Genomic DNA, 12,638 nt, shown 5'->3' on the forward strand with positions numbered 1-12,638 from the left:
ACGTAAGTGCAACAATCAGTTATAATCTGAGATTTATTTGATGTTATGTTTATATTTTGTGGATCTGCACACTCGCTGTTTTAGTGTTGATGAACATGCACAAAAAACAAAGTGAGGCTTGTATCAGCAGATAGTTTGGTGAGAAACTGTAACGTGCATGTCGCAGTGCTGTTTCTTGAACCCATAAAAGCCACAGTGATTGCATTCCGTTAGTGGGCTGCAACCCTTCAAGGTAAACTCTCTTATGTGCTACATTTGACTCCTATTAACAGCAGTGTTATACACCAAGATGCATAGACACAAACAGGGCTGCATATGTTTGCTGTGACATTTGTTAATGTATACAAAGGGTGTTTTTTTATGCTTGATGCACTGTAATGCATCTGTTGCAAGTTGTAGGAGATTTGTTGGTTTTTCTGTGCATGTGTACATTTCATATTGGAGTACATTTTATGATGGGAAACCCTTTAATGTGTAGGGCAGAGCGAGTTATTGACTTTGGAGTCAAGCTCTACCACAGACTTAAGTTAGATACAGAAACAATCTATCGAGAGCAGCATAAAGTGAAATGATCTGTCAGAATTGCTCACCTATAATTATGGCAGCGGGGTTTATGTTTCACCAGCTTCCTGACTTACATTTTTGTGCAGAAGTGACAATGGCAGCAATTATAACATCTCATCCCATCCTAAGGATGATGGTGGATTCCTCTGCTCTCCCTGTGGTTTGGATTTCTGTGCATCCGACTTGCTATCCTCTTCCTTGCTGAGCTGCCCCTCACCAAACTGGATGCTGCTTTTACCTGCAACAGCACCAAACACTGAACAAATGCCTGTTTTAACAAACGACTTAAGAAGCCCATGATGGTGACATGGAACTTCACGTTTGTCCTGATTGTCATCTCTGTCCTGCTCATGGACCTGTTCACCTCCCACCTCTACACAGTGGCACAGGAAAGGAGATCCAGGATGAAGGCAGACGAGGAGCTGGAGGCTCAGGCGGTGGTGGCGGACACCAGGGGCAAGATGATCATAGACTTTCACAAAAACAGAGGTACCGTAAGCTTCTACCTGCTCAGCATGGCTGTGTGCATTTGTACTTGAAGCCTGGTTTTTGTTTGTGCTGCTTTCTTGGAACCTGGGTGCTCGGTGATGAATACACAGGTGGCAAAGAAGGCTGCCTTTGTAATTTGAGGGCCGCTTTGGAGAAGCGCATGCCTATTTATGCTTTGGTTTCTATATCAGGCATGGTTATTGCGTGTTCAGTCTTGTTTTGTATTTACTTAGTTTTCTGTCTTATTATATCTAAACAGAGCTATATAGTTATAAGGAATATTATAGACTACAACTGATATAAAAAAAAATCTCAAAACCTTTTTTAAAGCTTTTTTTAATATGTGCTGTGAGACATATTTTGCTGACATAAAGGATCCGGGTGTTGGCTTCAGTGTTTCTGAATCAGGTTTTTACTTGGTGTTTTGATCCGTGCACAAACTCAGCTGCAGCGAGAGTGTCAAACACTGTTATAACTAAACTGTCTCAGCAGTTTTTGTGCACCATGTAGCACTGGGAAAATACTCCCAAACACTTAACATGAGAAATGAGGTGTGTGATATAATGTAATGCATTATTTACAGTGAAATATTTGGAGGATATTCATTCAGCCCAATAATCAGTCAAGCTGCAGCGTTTGGCCTTGTCATTCATGACTTGAGTTGCTTTCCAACGAGGTAAAAGGTGAAGGAGGACAGTCAGCTAGCGCTTGTGCTCATTCTTGAGTGAGATAGATTTCCTGTTGCTCTGCTTCATGGTGTAGAACAGTGCTGCAGCAGCGTCCGTTAGAGGCTGGCAGGAGGAGAAGCAAGCAGGGTTTAAAGAAAAAGCAACATGGGGAAGCACAGGAAGTATTCTAAAAAGAACAATTATAAAATAATGAATTACCTGTGAGTCTGAAAGGACAGGGTTTTTCTGGGGGGTGGAAAAAAATTAAGTGTCAAAGTGGTGTAATGTGATGTACTGAATGTAATAAAAAACAATAAAAATTCACCCGTGTGAAGTTAAACATGTTGTTGTATATTGGCTCCATGGTTTTAACCCATTCTTGGTATATTTGTTTGTCCTCTGCACTGCTCTTATACTCTCTGAAAACAGCCATACATTTTGTATAGTTCATTTTCTCAGTCTAGAAAGAGCATACATTCAGAAACACACTCCCATTTCTTGTTTTGTTAATTATATTCATAAGGAATATAAAACAGATAAAAGATACTGTGCAAGAGTCCTGACCCAAGCCTGATTTCCTCACATTTTGCTAGTGAATAGCCTTTGTCATTATTTTTTAAAGCGGTCCTGAGCAATCATTCTCCAGACTTTCTGAAGGTCTTTGGACATTGGCTGTATTTTTGCACCAAAGAGCTGTTAGCTGTAAACTTGATATAACCCGCCATGGTGTGCAGTGTTTTCTTAAAAAAAAAAAACAAAAAAATTGAGGAAACAGGAGAACCAGAGCATCTTGACAGAACAGAAGAATAGGCAGAAGAAGCCTGGAGAACTATTCCTGAAGACTGCTTAAAGACATTAGAAGAAAGCTGCCTCAGATAGTTCAGGCTGTGTTGAAGAATAAAGGTGATCGTATCAAATATTGACTTTAAAGCTCATTAGAATTGTGCAAGCTCGGGTTTCCTTATATTTCCACGCATGTTTGTGCATTTCAATAAATCGCTGCACCATTTTCCTCTCAAAATATAAAGAAATTAGTGGTGACTCAAGACTTTAGCACAATACTGTAAATACACTAAAGATGAGAACTTTGAATAAAATTAAAAAAAATAAATGTCAGAATCCAGGGTAACCTCTGAATCAGAAATTTTGAGATAATAATGGCCTTAAAAGCATAGAAAGTGACTGAGTTTCTGCTTCTCAACACTGTCATACTTCTTATCTAAATACCACATAATGCCAAATGTTTATAAACTCATTTTTTCCACCTTCTTTTCTACTTGTGTGTCATTTTGTCTTTTGTGTGTTTCAAATGTTTCGATTCAGCCTTCATTAAATGTCAAACTTCAGCATAACATGCTGCCCGTCGGTCAGAGGTCCCCGCTGTAACTCACATCGCTCTCTCAATAAGCTGCATCTGCATCTCTCCTTCCCTCCTGGCGTCGAGGAAGCGGCCTCTGACAGCCAGAGCGGCGCTGGCCTGTGACGAGTTGAGCTGAATGATGGCCAGAGACAGAGAGGACAGGACTGCCGAGCTGAGGAGGAGAGTCACGCTGTTTTCACAAGAGTGCTTCTCAACATTTACAGCATCAGCAATGCCATTATGTTAATGTGGAAAAACACACACGGGGGCCACTTTGGATCTGCTCAGACGATGAATTGCATGACCTTCACTGAGTGTATGAAGACTGGGCTGAGTGCTTCATTTACTGTGTGACTAAATGCTAGAATGGATGAGGCATTATTTCTGCATGAAAGCACCAGTATCTCAGCAACAGTCAGTCTCCTTGGATTTTCAAACCTGCTTTGCCTAAAGGTTCACTGAAATTGTCATAAATACCACATCTAATCAGTTGTTGTCCCGGGGAGGGAGAATGCCTCGTTGATTAAAGATTTCAGAAGGTAATGGCTTGTTTAAGCCATGCATAGGCATGCAAATAGCTCTGTGCAGCAGCGTGTGGAAGTGGAGGAGAATTCAAAACTCCGTAGTAAGTAAAGCATTGTAATTCAGGACACGTCATTATCACCTGTCATCAGTAACATCCCGGTCTGTAGTTAACACTCTGAGCATGGTCTGTCCGTTCTTCTGCCTGTATCTGATCTGCAGCTGGATGGACACACGGCTACCAGAGGCTGGTGGCGGCACTACAAAGAACAAGATGAGTGATTTGAGAGTTTTTAAAACAATAATCTGCATGAATATTTTAATTCCAGCTTACTGCCTTCTTTGGTTTATAAACCTGCTTGAGAAGGTGACCCATGACCCTATGTGTGAGTCTGCCCCAGACGAGTTCCTGTGTGCCATCCCGCTGGCTCTCTCCCTGCCTACTCTCTATACTGTCCTGTCTAATAAAGGCAGAAACTAACTGTGGTGGTTAAATGAGTTAACCATTGCTCTGGCCTGTATGAGGAGTCGCTGGTCAGTTTGGCTCAAATGAACCACTTTTCACCCATCTGACATACATAGCTCAGAATATAGGCTAAATCCCTTTAGGCAAGAACTCGGTGATCCCAAGCTGAATTTGGTCTGTCAGTGAATCTGTTCATGTTGATTAAATTCAAATGGGAACAAATATCTTACCAAAACTAGATGGGAGAGCCTTTTACCAATCTGTTTTGCCACAGGGTTTTCCTTCTGATTTATAGAACGTGTAAAATAAAGCTGGATGTGCTAAAGAAAATGTACAGTCATGGTGGTACTAGAGAAGAAGTCAGGGAATCATGAGTGTAAAATTTTACAATAATCCATTTGGATATGGTGGACCAACTGTCTGACCAATATTACCATCTATTAATTTAATGAAAGCCTATTTTTTTTTGGCAGTTTCTCTTTCTTACTGTCTTGTTTTTCAACTCACAGTTATTAGTGGAACATGCCAAAACTGGGTCCACTTTGTTAGTTTATTTTCAGATGCAATAACTCTGGCTGTGTCTCACTTTACAGTGTTGGAGTAATCTCAGACTGAGACTTCAGGTTTTCTTGGCTGGCATCAACAGAAACCACCACATCTCGCACTTTCCTCAAAGACCTGGCAACACGCACCAGCTGCGATACTGAGAAATTCAGCACAACTGCAGCTGAAACTGAGAAGATAAGTGAGCCAATGGTGTCAGTCTATCAGAGGGTTTTTTTTTAACCCCCCCTCACCTTCTGAGTCCTGTTCATTCGCTCTAAATTGGAAGGTGATCTCCGTATGTGGGTCCACATTCCCCACCTCTCTGGTCACCTTGTGTCCAGCCTCCTTCTCTCCCTTCATGCACCTTCAAAGGAGAACATGAGTCACTGCTTAGGGTCATTTAAGTCTCTAGATATCAATTCAATAAGCTTATTTTGGGTAATAATGTGCAGTGCAGTTCTCACATTGATTTGGGCAGCAGTAAAATTACAGCACAGTGGGTGGCAATGGTCTGGTTTTGAATAATCTGCTCAAACTCTGGATGCAGCCTGCTGGGACTGGCTATTACCACCTAGACTCAAGGAGACGACACAGACTGACACCATGAGATATGCATGATTTGATGACTCATATGTTACATATGGTTACATTGTGTCTTACTTTTCCTCTAGTACGATCAGCAAGTTTCCCCAGTTCATCCAGCCTGCAGTCTGTTCCCTCTATGGACAGCACAGACACGGTCACCCTAATCAAAAGAGATGTTTGAAGATCATCACAGTACCTCTAGATAAAAGTAACAACAGTAACAACATTTTTATTGAGCTTATAAGTAGTATTGCTTTTAATAGAGCCTTAAATATGTAAATAACTGCGTCAACAATTTTATTCACAGTCTGTTTTTTTATGTGCCTACCCCTGATTGGCAGCAAACTCTCCCAGCTCCTGGTAGAAGATGGTGGATGAGATGGAAGTGCAAGCATTATTGTCGTCCTCTTCTAGATTTCCTAACTCTGTGTTGGCTTTCCCATCTGTACAGATAATCACCTTCAAGATCAGCAGGGATAGCGAATCAGGAAAGCATTGTTTAGAAAACTGAAGTGATCACCACAGGAGGTTTTAAATCCAATACATGAAATACAGTATTTATATAGCCCTGCTAACTGTATGGTTCAAACCATTTTTGGTGGGCAAAAAAGTGGTTTGATTCCAAACACATTTTCCACCTTGCTCTCACCTTATTTCCTGCCTGCTTTTCTACTGCTGACTCTCCGGTGAGAAAAATTTAAAAAATATCTAAAATCTGGAAGCTGCTCCATCAGCTCAAACAGTTTAGGCTTTCTCACCAGTCATATGCCCCAAGTTTCAAGTCCATTTAGTACAGGTTGCATGTAAAATACTCATGACCTCTGAACTGGCAAAAATTTAGAAATACAGTTGACTTGATGACCAAACTTACCTTTGAGCCTGGTTGTCTGGAGGCTATTGCAATTGCCAGCAGAGCAGCTGGACCCAGTGCGGTGGCACCATTTGGAGACAAGCTTTCAACAAAAGGAGCAATCAGAACATATAAATACATATAATGAAATCAACTAATGCATGTTTAAAATAAATAAAAACACAAATTGCTGTTTTCTCTGTACCTCATAACTTGACTCTGTAAGAAGTCCTTGGTCTGTGAAAGTGGAGGTGGACTGGGGAAAGTGGCTGCAACCTCTTTCAAATAGAGACTCTCAATCAGCTCAGCCCCACTCAGGCAACGTGAGCTGAAATTATCAAAGCTATGTATGGTCACCTGGAGATACAAACACCAGAAGGTGGTGATGGTGGTGGTGGTGGGGTAACAACAAAAACACCAGTGAGGACAACCAAATCCAATGTAAACAACAGCATTCACCCAATCCCAAAATCTCACAGAAATTTAAATAAAGCAAATTCCAAAGAAGCAGTTGTTTCACAAAATGAAATGAAGACAAAAGATGTAGAATAAAGTTAAAATTCCAATTTTATGGCTTCCACCTCACTTCACCCCTCTTAGAGAGAAAAAAAGGACACAGAGGTTACCTGCCTGCTGTGCGAGACCATCAGCCTCCTCACAACAGGCAGTCTGCAGTATGTCGTATTATGGTGATAGTTTGTCACAACAGCTAGACTAGTTTGTGCTCATTCTTCTTCTTCCCAGAAGAGTAAATAAGTCTGAGTCTGCTCAAGAGCATAACAGCAAATGTATGAATAGAAAATGATGCACTCCACAACCACGCATGTACCTGATGGTTGAAGGAGACGAGCCCCACTCTTGTGCCAGGTTGTTGTTCACTTAGTCTCTCAACGCACTGTGACACGGCTTCCTGGACAAACTGGTTTGAATACAGTAATATTTGATTTGTAGCATCTCTGCACAGATCAAGCACTACATTAGTTCAGCAGAGACCACAAAAATCATCAAGCTCAGCCACAGCTTTCATTGGCTAATGGCTCCGCTGACACCCTTCTACGCATCCAACTGGCAAATATCTGCAGATGGAATTTCTTTTGACTGAAGTGGTCCTGACCAAACTTCAAAATAATGAAAAGAAAGAAAAAAAAACTCACTTGGAGACGGGATCTGTACACAGTCCGCTCTCCTCCTGACATCCCCTGAAACAGTAAAGACATCACAGGTTGTATTCATGAACGCCTGCTGTCACAAATGGCCTCGTGATGCCAAGTGTCAGTAATGTTGTTGTACCTGGCACGTGACTCCCATAGAGCCCGACACATCAATGCAGAAGAGCAGTAGAGGATCAGTATCACACAGAGGCTTTTCATTGGGATTGAGCAAAAAAAGGTTGTCTTGGTAACCATTTAGAGGACTCTGTAGTAAACTGGGTGTGCTGGAAAAACTGCAGAAGTAACACTCATCAACCTGAAATGCACCAAAAGGAAAGAGCATAAATTTAGCCAATCAAGTCGTCCATTGTTTCATGAGGTTGTGATCAATAACGCGCATGCTTCTTTCATACTTTATGTTATTGGTTACAAGGGATTTACCTCTGAGATCAATGCCTCTTAAATGTGTACTACAACTGATCAGTTTCAGAATAAAGGTAAAATTGTAATTACCACATTGTCATAGCAGGTGTCCACAACAGAGCCACAGCAGGAGCAAAAGCTGGGTTCTCCTTGCATGGGTTGGACTGGAAAAACAACAACAAAAAAAATACCCAACAAACAAAAACAAAGAGTTATTATCACCTGGAAACTGGAACCCAAACTACAGTTTTCTTAATGTAAAAACCTTCACAGATGTTTTTGTTTAAAACAAAATGACATCTTCTTGGTATGACGTTAACGTGATGATAAAAGTTTACTGACCGCTTTCCTCTGAGAGTAACTTTCCTAAACTGACAAGAACCACATTAGGATTTCCTGTCAGAGCCGCTGATCCTGGGTTTGCAATAACATGAGCGTTAAAAATATGCATTTCACACTATATCAGTTATAGCTGATGTGCTGTATCTTGTGATACCTCTAAGGTGACTGTTATAATCACCTTTAGTAGTAGGCTCTGGGGATGGAGGAGACTTCTGAGAGGATGAAGGAGGTGAGGGAGGTAAAGGTAACAGCATCAGGTATTCAGGGATTGAATTCATAAATTCAGGTCTTGGAGGGATGGCTGGGGCTAAGATGAAAGACGACGAAAAAGGATCATCTGGAATGGGTGTCCGAACAAATTTAAAAAAAAAAAAAAAAAAAAAAAAAAGTTGCCTTTTACCTGGTGATGACACAATGCCAGGATCAGCTGGCAGGCTCACCTCACCACCAGTGCCTTCTGGTACATTGTAAGCATAATTTGGGTCCCAGGGTTGTGCATTGAAATCCGGCTCTTTTTTTGGCAAATCATAGGTAAATTCTTGATTGACTGTGTGGGGGTACATGAGTGGCTGGTCATAGAAACATGACTTTGACCTGGGTTTCATATGAGGTGGAAGAAGAGCTGCGTAAAACAAAGAGAAACAGAGTGTTGATCATAAATCTACTGAACTGCTGATTGTTGTAATGCTGCAGGACTCAGAGGCTCACACAAATGAGCAAAAGATGAAGGTTTACTGCAGCAAAGACCAAACTGAGGCAACAGAAATCCAATTTGGGGAACATAGCAACACGAGGATCACACAGGAACAAGAACACAGACCATAACACACGAACTAAAAGGAGACAGGCTTATTTATACACAAGGAGGGTAATCAGGGGAATGGGAAACAGAAGGGCAGTGACACACATCTGAACATAATCAGGGGACAGACAGGAAGTAAAAGTAAATGCAAGACACAAAGAACAAAAGATCACAAAATAAAAGAGGAAATGAAGAAATAAGTTAACACAGGAGGAGGAGAGAGAGACAGACACTGATGGTGCTCATATCTCCATGATACAAACTATAACTAAGACCAAAACATGACAGAAACTAAAAGCACAGAATATTCAATATGAAGCCCAAACAATAAACAACACTTGAACTGTGAACTCAGAGGAATAGTGAATAAATCCAAATTCCACTCTTGGTAATAAATAAAAGTAAGAACCAAGAGACATGAGAGCCTAAAAATAAACATGGACTCAAAACCTCCAAATCTTCGTAACTTTGGAACAAACTGGAGATCATGACACAGATCTGTTCAGTCTAATGAGATTTAGATCTCATCGCCAAACACATTATGATGCGTTTAACACCAGCAGCTCCATCAAACTATAAGGTGAAAGAGCAATGAGCATTTTTTTCCCCTCCATACTGAGAGAAAAATCAAGTGGCACATCCTTGAAATCTAGGGACGGTGATGAAACCCAAAGGTTTGAGAAGCAGGTTGGTGATGGGACAAATCTGGGTACAAAAAGTAAAGAGCAATGTTTGCCCTTTCTCTCTCAAAAAACATGCAAGTACAAGAAGAACGCGCAAACTCCACACACAGTCCCCAGCTTACCAGGAGTTTGAGCCCAAAACCTTCTTGCTGTGACACACAGCATTAGCCACTGCACCGCTGTGCCACCCAATTGTACTTTAAAGAACAATAAACACACTTCTAAAATGGCTGCATTACCCTCTGGAGCGGAAAGAATAGCGACCAAATTTCCTGTGTGTTTGGGAATCCTAACTGTAGAGTGTGCTATATGAAATAATACATTCAGTTGACAGCATCAGTGCCACATTCACTGTACCTGTCTTAGTAGAAGACGTCTGCTGAGGAATTATGGAGGAAAATGGGTCCAGTTTAATGTGAATTTCAGCATTATCGTAGAAAACAGAATTCTTCAAGACCGTCACGTCCTTGCTATTTTCTGACTCTTGCTTTGAAGAAAGAGGCGGAGGATTTGGTGGTTTGACTGTTGCCGGATTCCCTGGTACAGGAGGAGGCGGAGGAGGAGAACGAGGACGAGGATGGATGCGATTAACAGGAGGAAGAAGAGCTAAAAAATATGAAAATACAAATTAATACACAGTTTCTAGAAAGAAAAATCTGTGCTCAGACAAAACAGCCAGTGCAGTGTTGACCTTTGTACTGTGACTCAGGTGGCAGATGGCTTTTCCTGAGTAAAGTATGTTAAAGGACTCTCTTCTCTAAGACAGACAGGACAGTGTCACTGCTTGTATAATGAGACAACCAGTCATCCCGAAAGCTCAGATGAAAGAAAAATCCACCTACAGATACTTTCACGTAGTTATGTATCATCAGCGTTCGATATTCAAAGCAAATAAGTTCTTATTTTGTGGTTGCGTGTTCTCTAATCTCTTTTTATACTTTAGCTAACAACTTAAAAACATTTCCCGGAATTTCTTTTGATGGAGAAAATCAGATTACAGATGTGGCTGAAAGCACCACCTTTGTGCCTTTTTGAAGGATTTCATCAAACTGGTACACCACCAGAAGCTATTTGAACCTGCAACTGAAGTATCTGATGTTTCCGGTCCTCGTTATGCATAGCTGAAATACTTTCTTTTGTCAACCTTTACTGAACTATCAGTGTGCCTATTTTAGCAATCTGTGGGAGTGGTGGAGAAAAAACAAAACAAAAAACAACTAAGCAAACTGATATAGAAATGTAACATCTGACTTTTTGAAAAGGAGTGCCTGCGCTTGTAACTTTACATTTTCCTTGATGTAATGCCTGGCAGCGTTTAAATCAAATCACACCTGAGCGTTTGAAGATGTTTGGATTGGGTTGCTCCTTCTGACTCGGTGACGGTGGCACATAAACAAACGCACAAGCAAATTCCATCGTGATTCTGAAAGTACAAGATTAAAGAGGGCATGACAGCAATGACATTCAAAACAGCACAATCCCTTCCAGTATAATCAAACAACTCCTAGCATAGATGGCCCTGAGGTGCAAATACTCCAAAAGAAACTTCATTTAAATCAGGTGACACAAACAGCTACCTTAAATGTAAGAATAACTAGAAGTACTTACACGTGTGGAGGTCTTTGAGTGCTATCCGTGCAGTACAACAGAAAACATACTGTCAGCACTGTCAAGTCGCAGAAATGTTTCTGCTGCTGCTGCACTTGCCGTCTCTCACTGAGTCATGTCTTGAATATCTCGTCCAACAGGTTTCTTTTCTCAAGAGACTTCAAAGGTTTTCTGTGATGGTGTTTGGTTAGTTATCTATGGAGCCCCGCAAGGGACATTGGAGAAGAAAAAAAAGATGTACTTTTGAGAAATCCCGCAAAAGTTTTAAATTTAAAACCATACATGTTCAGGTTTCACCCTGGTTGTGATCCTTGGTTATGATAAAGGAGTTTTTCACCTGCCTGCCTGCTCCCCTCCACGCCACCGCTACGCCAAAACTTTCTCCATGTCCTCCTGGATTCCCCTTCCTGCATACAAACCTTTCCCTCTGCAATCACCAACCTCCAAGAGTAAAATAAGAATTAAATTATATTCCACTCAAATTAATATTGGAATTTAACTTACCTGGATCTCTCTAACTCCTGTTTCCCTCTCTTGCAGGAAGAATCCCGTGTCCTGTTCCTACTGAGCTACACTTACCTGAGATAATTAGTTCTTTTCCAATGTTACCTGTTAATAAAATATGCAAACTACCGCCAGCATCTGAGTCCTGCATTTGAGTCCTGCATTTGAGTCCACGTTAATCACACACACACGCATATATATATATATATATATAAATCCCAGCTTGCCCAGTGGGCAGTCTTTGTCCTCCAAGTTCGGGTCCTCTACCAGTGGCCTGGGAGCTTGAGGGTCCTGTGCAGTATCTTAGCTGTTCCCAGGACTGCGCTCTTCTGGACAGAGATCTCAGATGTCATTCTTGGAATCTGCTAAAGCCATTCTCCCAGTTTGGGGGTCACTGCCACGAGTGTTCCGATTACCACAGGGACCACGGTTGACTTCATCTTCCACATCCTTTCTAGCTCTTCTTGGAGCCCTCTGTATTTATCCAGCTTTTCGTGTTCCTTCTTCTTGATGTTGCCCTCACTTGGTATTGCAACGTCTATGGCCTGCTCACTATGGCCTGCTCACTATGGCCTTCTTCCTCTGTTTGTCCACTACTACTATGTTTTTACACACACAAGAGCTTGTGAGTCCATAGTACCATAGTAGCTAGAGATAGAAGATAGAACACTATCAGTCATGGACTGCCCTCCCCAGAGCCTGGACCCCAACATTATTGAAGCAGTGTGGGATCATCTTGACAGAGAACAGAACAAAAGGCAGCAAACATCCAAACAAGAGCTTTGAATGTCCTTCCAGAAGCTGGGAGAACTACTCCCTAAGACTAAAAGAAATTACAGGAATGACCTTCAAAGTCATTAGAGTTGCAGACTGTTTTGCCTTACATACTGTATTTCCATGTATGTTTGTAAATGTTACTATATTTTGTCAATACAAACAATGGCAGCAAGAAACAGTTTTAAATGCTCTATCTAGCATTATCACCACCTTCAGAGCATTCTGTGGACCTTGAAGGAGAGGTTAGAGGTCAAATGTGACATATTTTAAATCTTTATACAGTGCTTTCTATAGGATG

At 41.2% G+C, this 12,638-nt stretch overlaps 2 protein-coding genes across 2 annotated transcripts; one reads left to right on the forward strand and one right to left on the reverse strand.

Annotated features, from left to right (window-relative positions):
- Nucleotides 1-64: 64 nt before the first annotated feature.
- Nucleotides 65-11,190, reverse strand: LOC115798539 (circularly permutated Ras protein 1-like). The gene is made up of 20 exons (XM_030755415.1): nucleotides 11,060-11,190; nucleotides 10,783-10,874; nucleotides 9,809-10,057; nucleotides 8,367-8,588; nucleotides 8,145-8,273; nucleotides 7,967-8,038; nucleotides 7,715-7,788; nucleotides 7,341-7,517; nucleotides 7,205-7,249; nucleotides 6,880-6,969; nucleotides 6,256-6,407; nucleotides 6,072-6,153; nucleotides 5,529-5,659; nucleotides 5,276-5,360; nucleotides 5,080-5,186; nucleotides 4,867-4,979; nucleotides 3,746-3,863; nucleotides 3,113-3,253; nucleotides 1,941-1,967; nucleotides 65-1,844 (listed from the first exon to the last, which is right to left on the reverse strand). Exons 2-20 carry the CDS (start codon nucleotides 10,865-10,867, stop codon nucleotides 1,838-1,840), a joined length of 2,106 nt encoding a protein of 701 aa, XP_030611275.1. The 5' UTR covers nucleotides 10,868-10,874; nucleotides 11,060-11,190; the 3' UTR covers nucleotides 65-1,837.
- On the forward strand, nucleotides 659-1,437 carry LOC115798540 (uncharacterized). The gene is given in 4 exon segments (XM_075074452.1): nucleotides 659-714; nucleotides 716-1,094; nucleotides 1,096-1,141; nucleotides 1,173-1,437. Coding segments are annotated over 4 exon segments (660 nt in total). The 3' UTR covers nucleotides 1,352-1,437.
- Nucleotides 11,191-12,638: the final 1,448 nt, after the last annotated feature.

This window comes from Archocentrus centrarchus, chromosome 19 (genome assembly GCF_007364275.1).
Source record: "Archocentrus centrarchus isolate MPI-CPG fArcCen1 chromosome 19, fArcCen1, whole genome shotgun sequence".
In the NCBI taxonomy this organism is placed as follows: Eukaryota; Metazoa; Chordata; class Actinopteri; order Cichliformes; family Cichlidae; genus Archocentrus; species Archocentrus centrarchus.

Excerpts from the sequence above, each read along its gene's own strand:
- LOC115798539 (XM_030755415.1), bottom strand. The coding sequence starts at position 10,867 with ATGGAATTTGCTTGTGCGTTTGTTTATGTGCCACCGTCACCGAGTCAG. Across the intron at positions 6,154-6,255 it reads TTACAGAGTCAAGTTATGAG|CTTGTCTCCAAATGGTGCCA; the intron begins GTACAGAGAAAA and ends TTTTGTTGAAAG. Across the intron at positions 5,660-6,071 it reads CCAGACAACCAGGCTCAAAG|GTGATTATCTGTACAGATGG; the intron begins GTAAGTTTGGTC and ends CTGATCTTGAAG.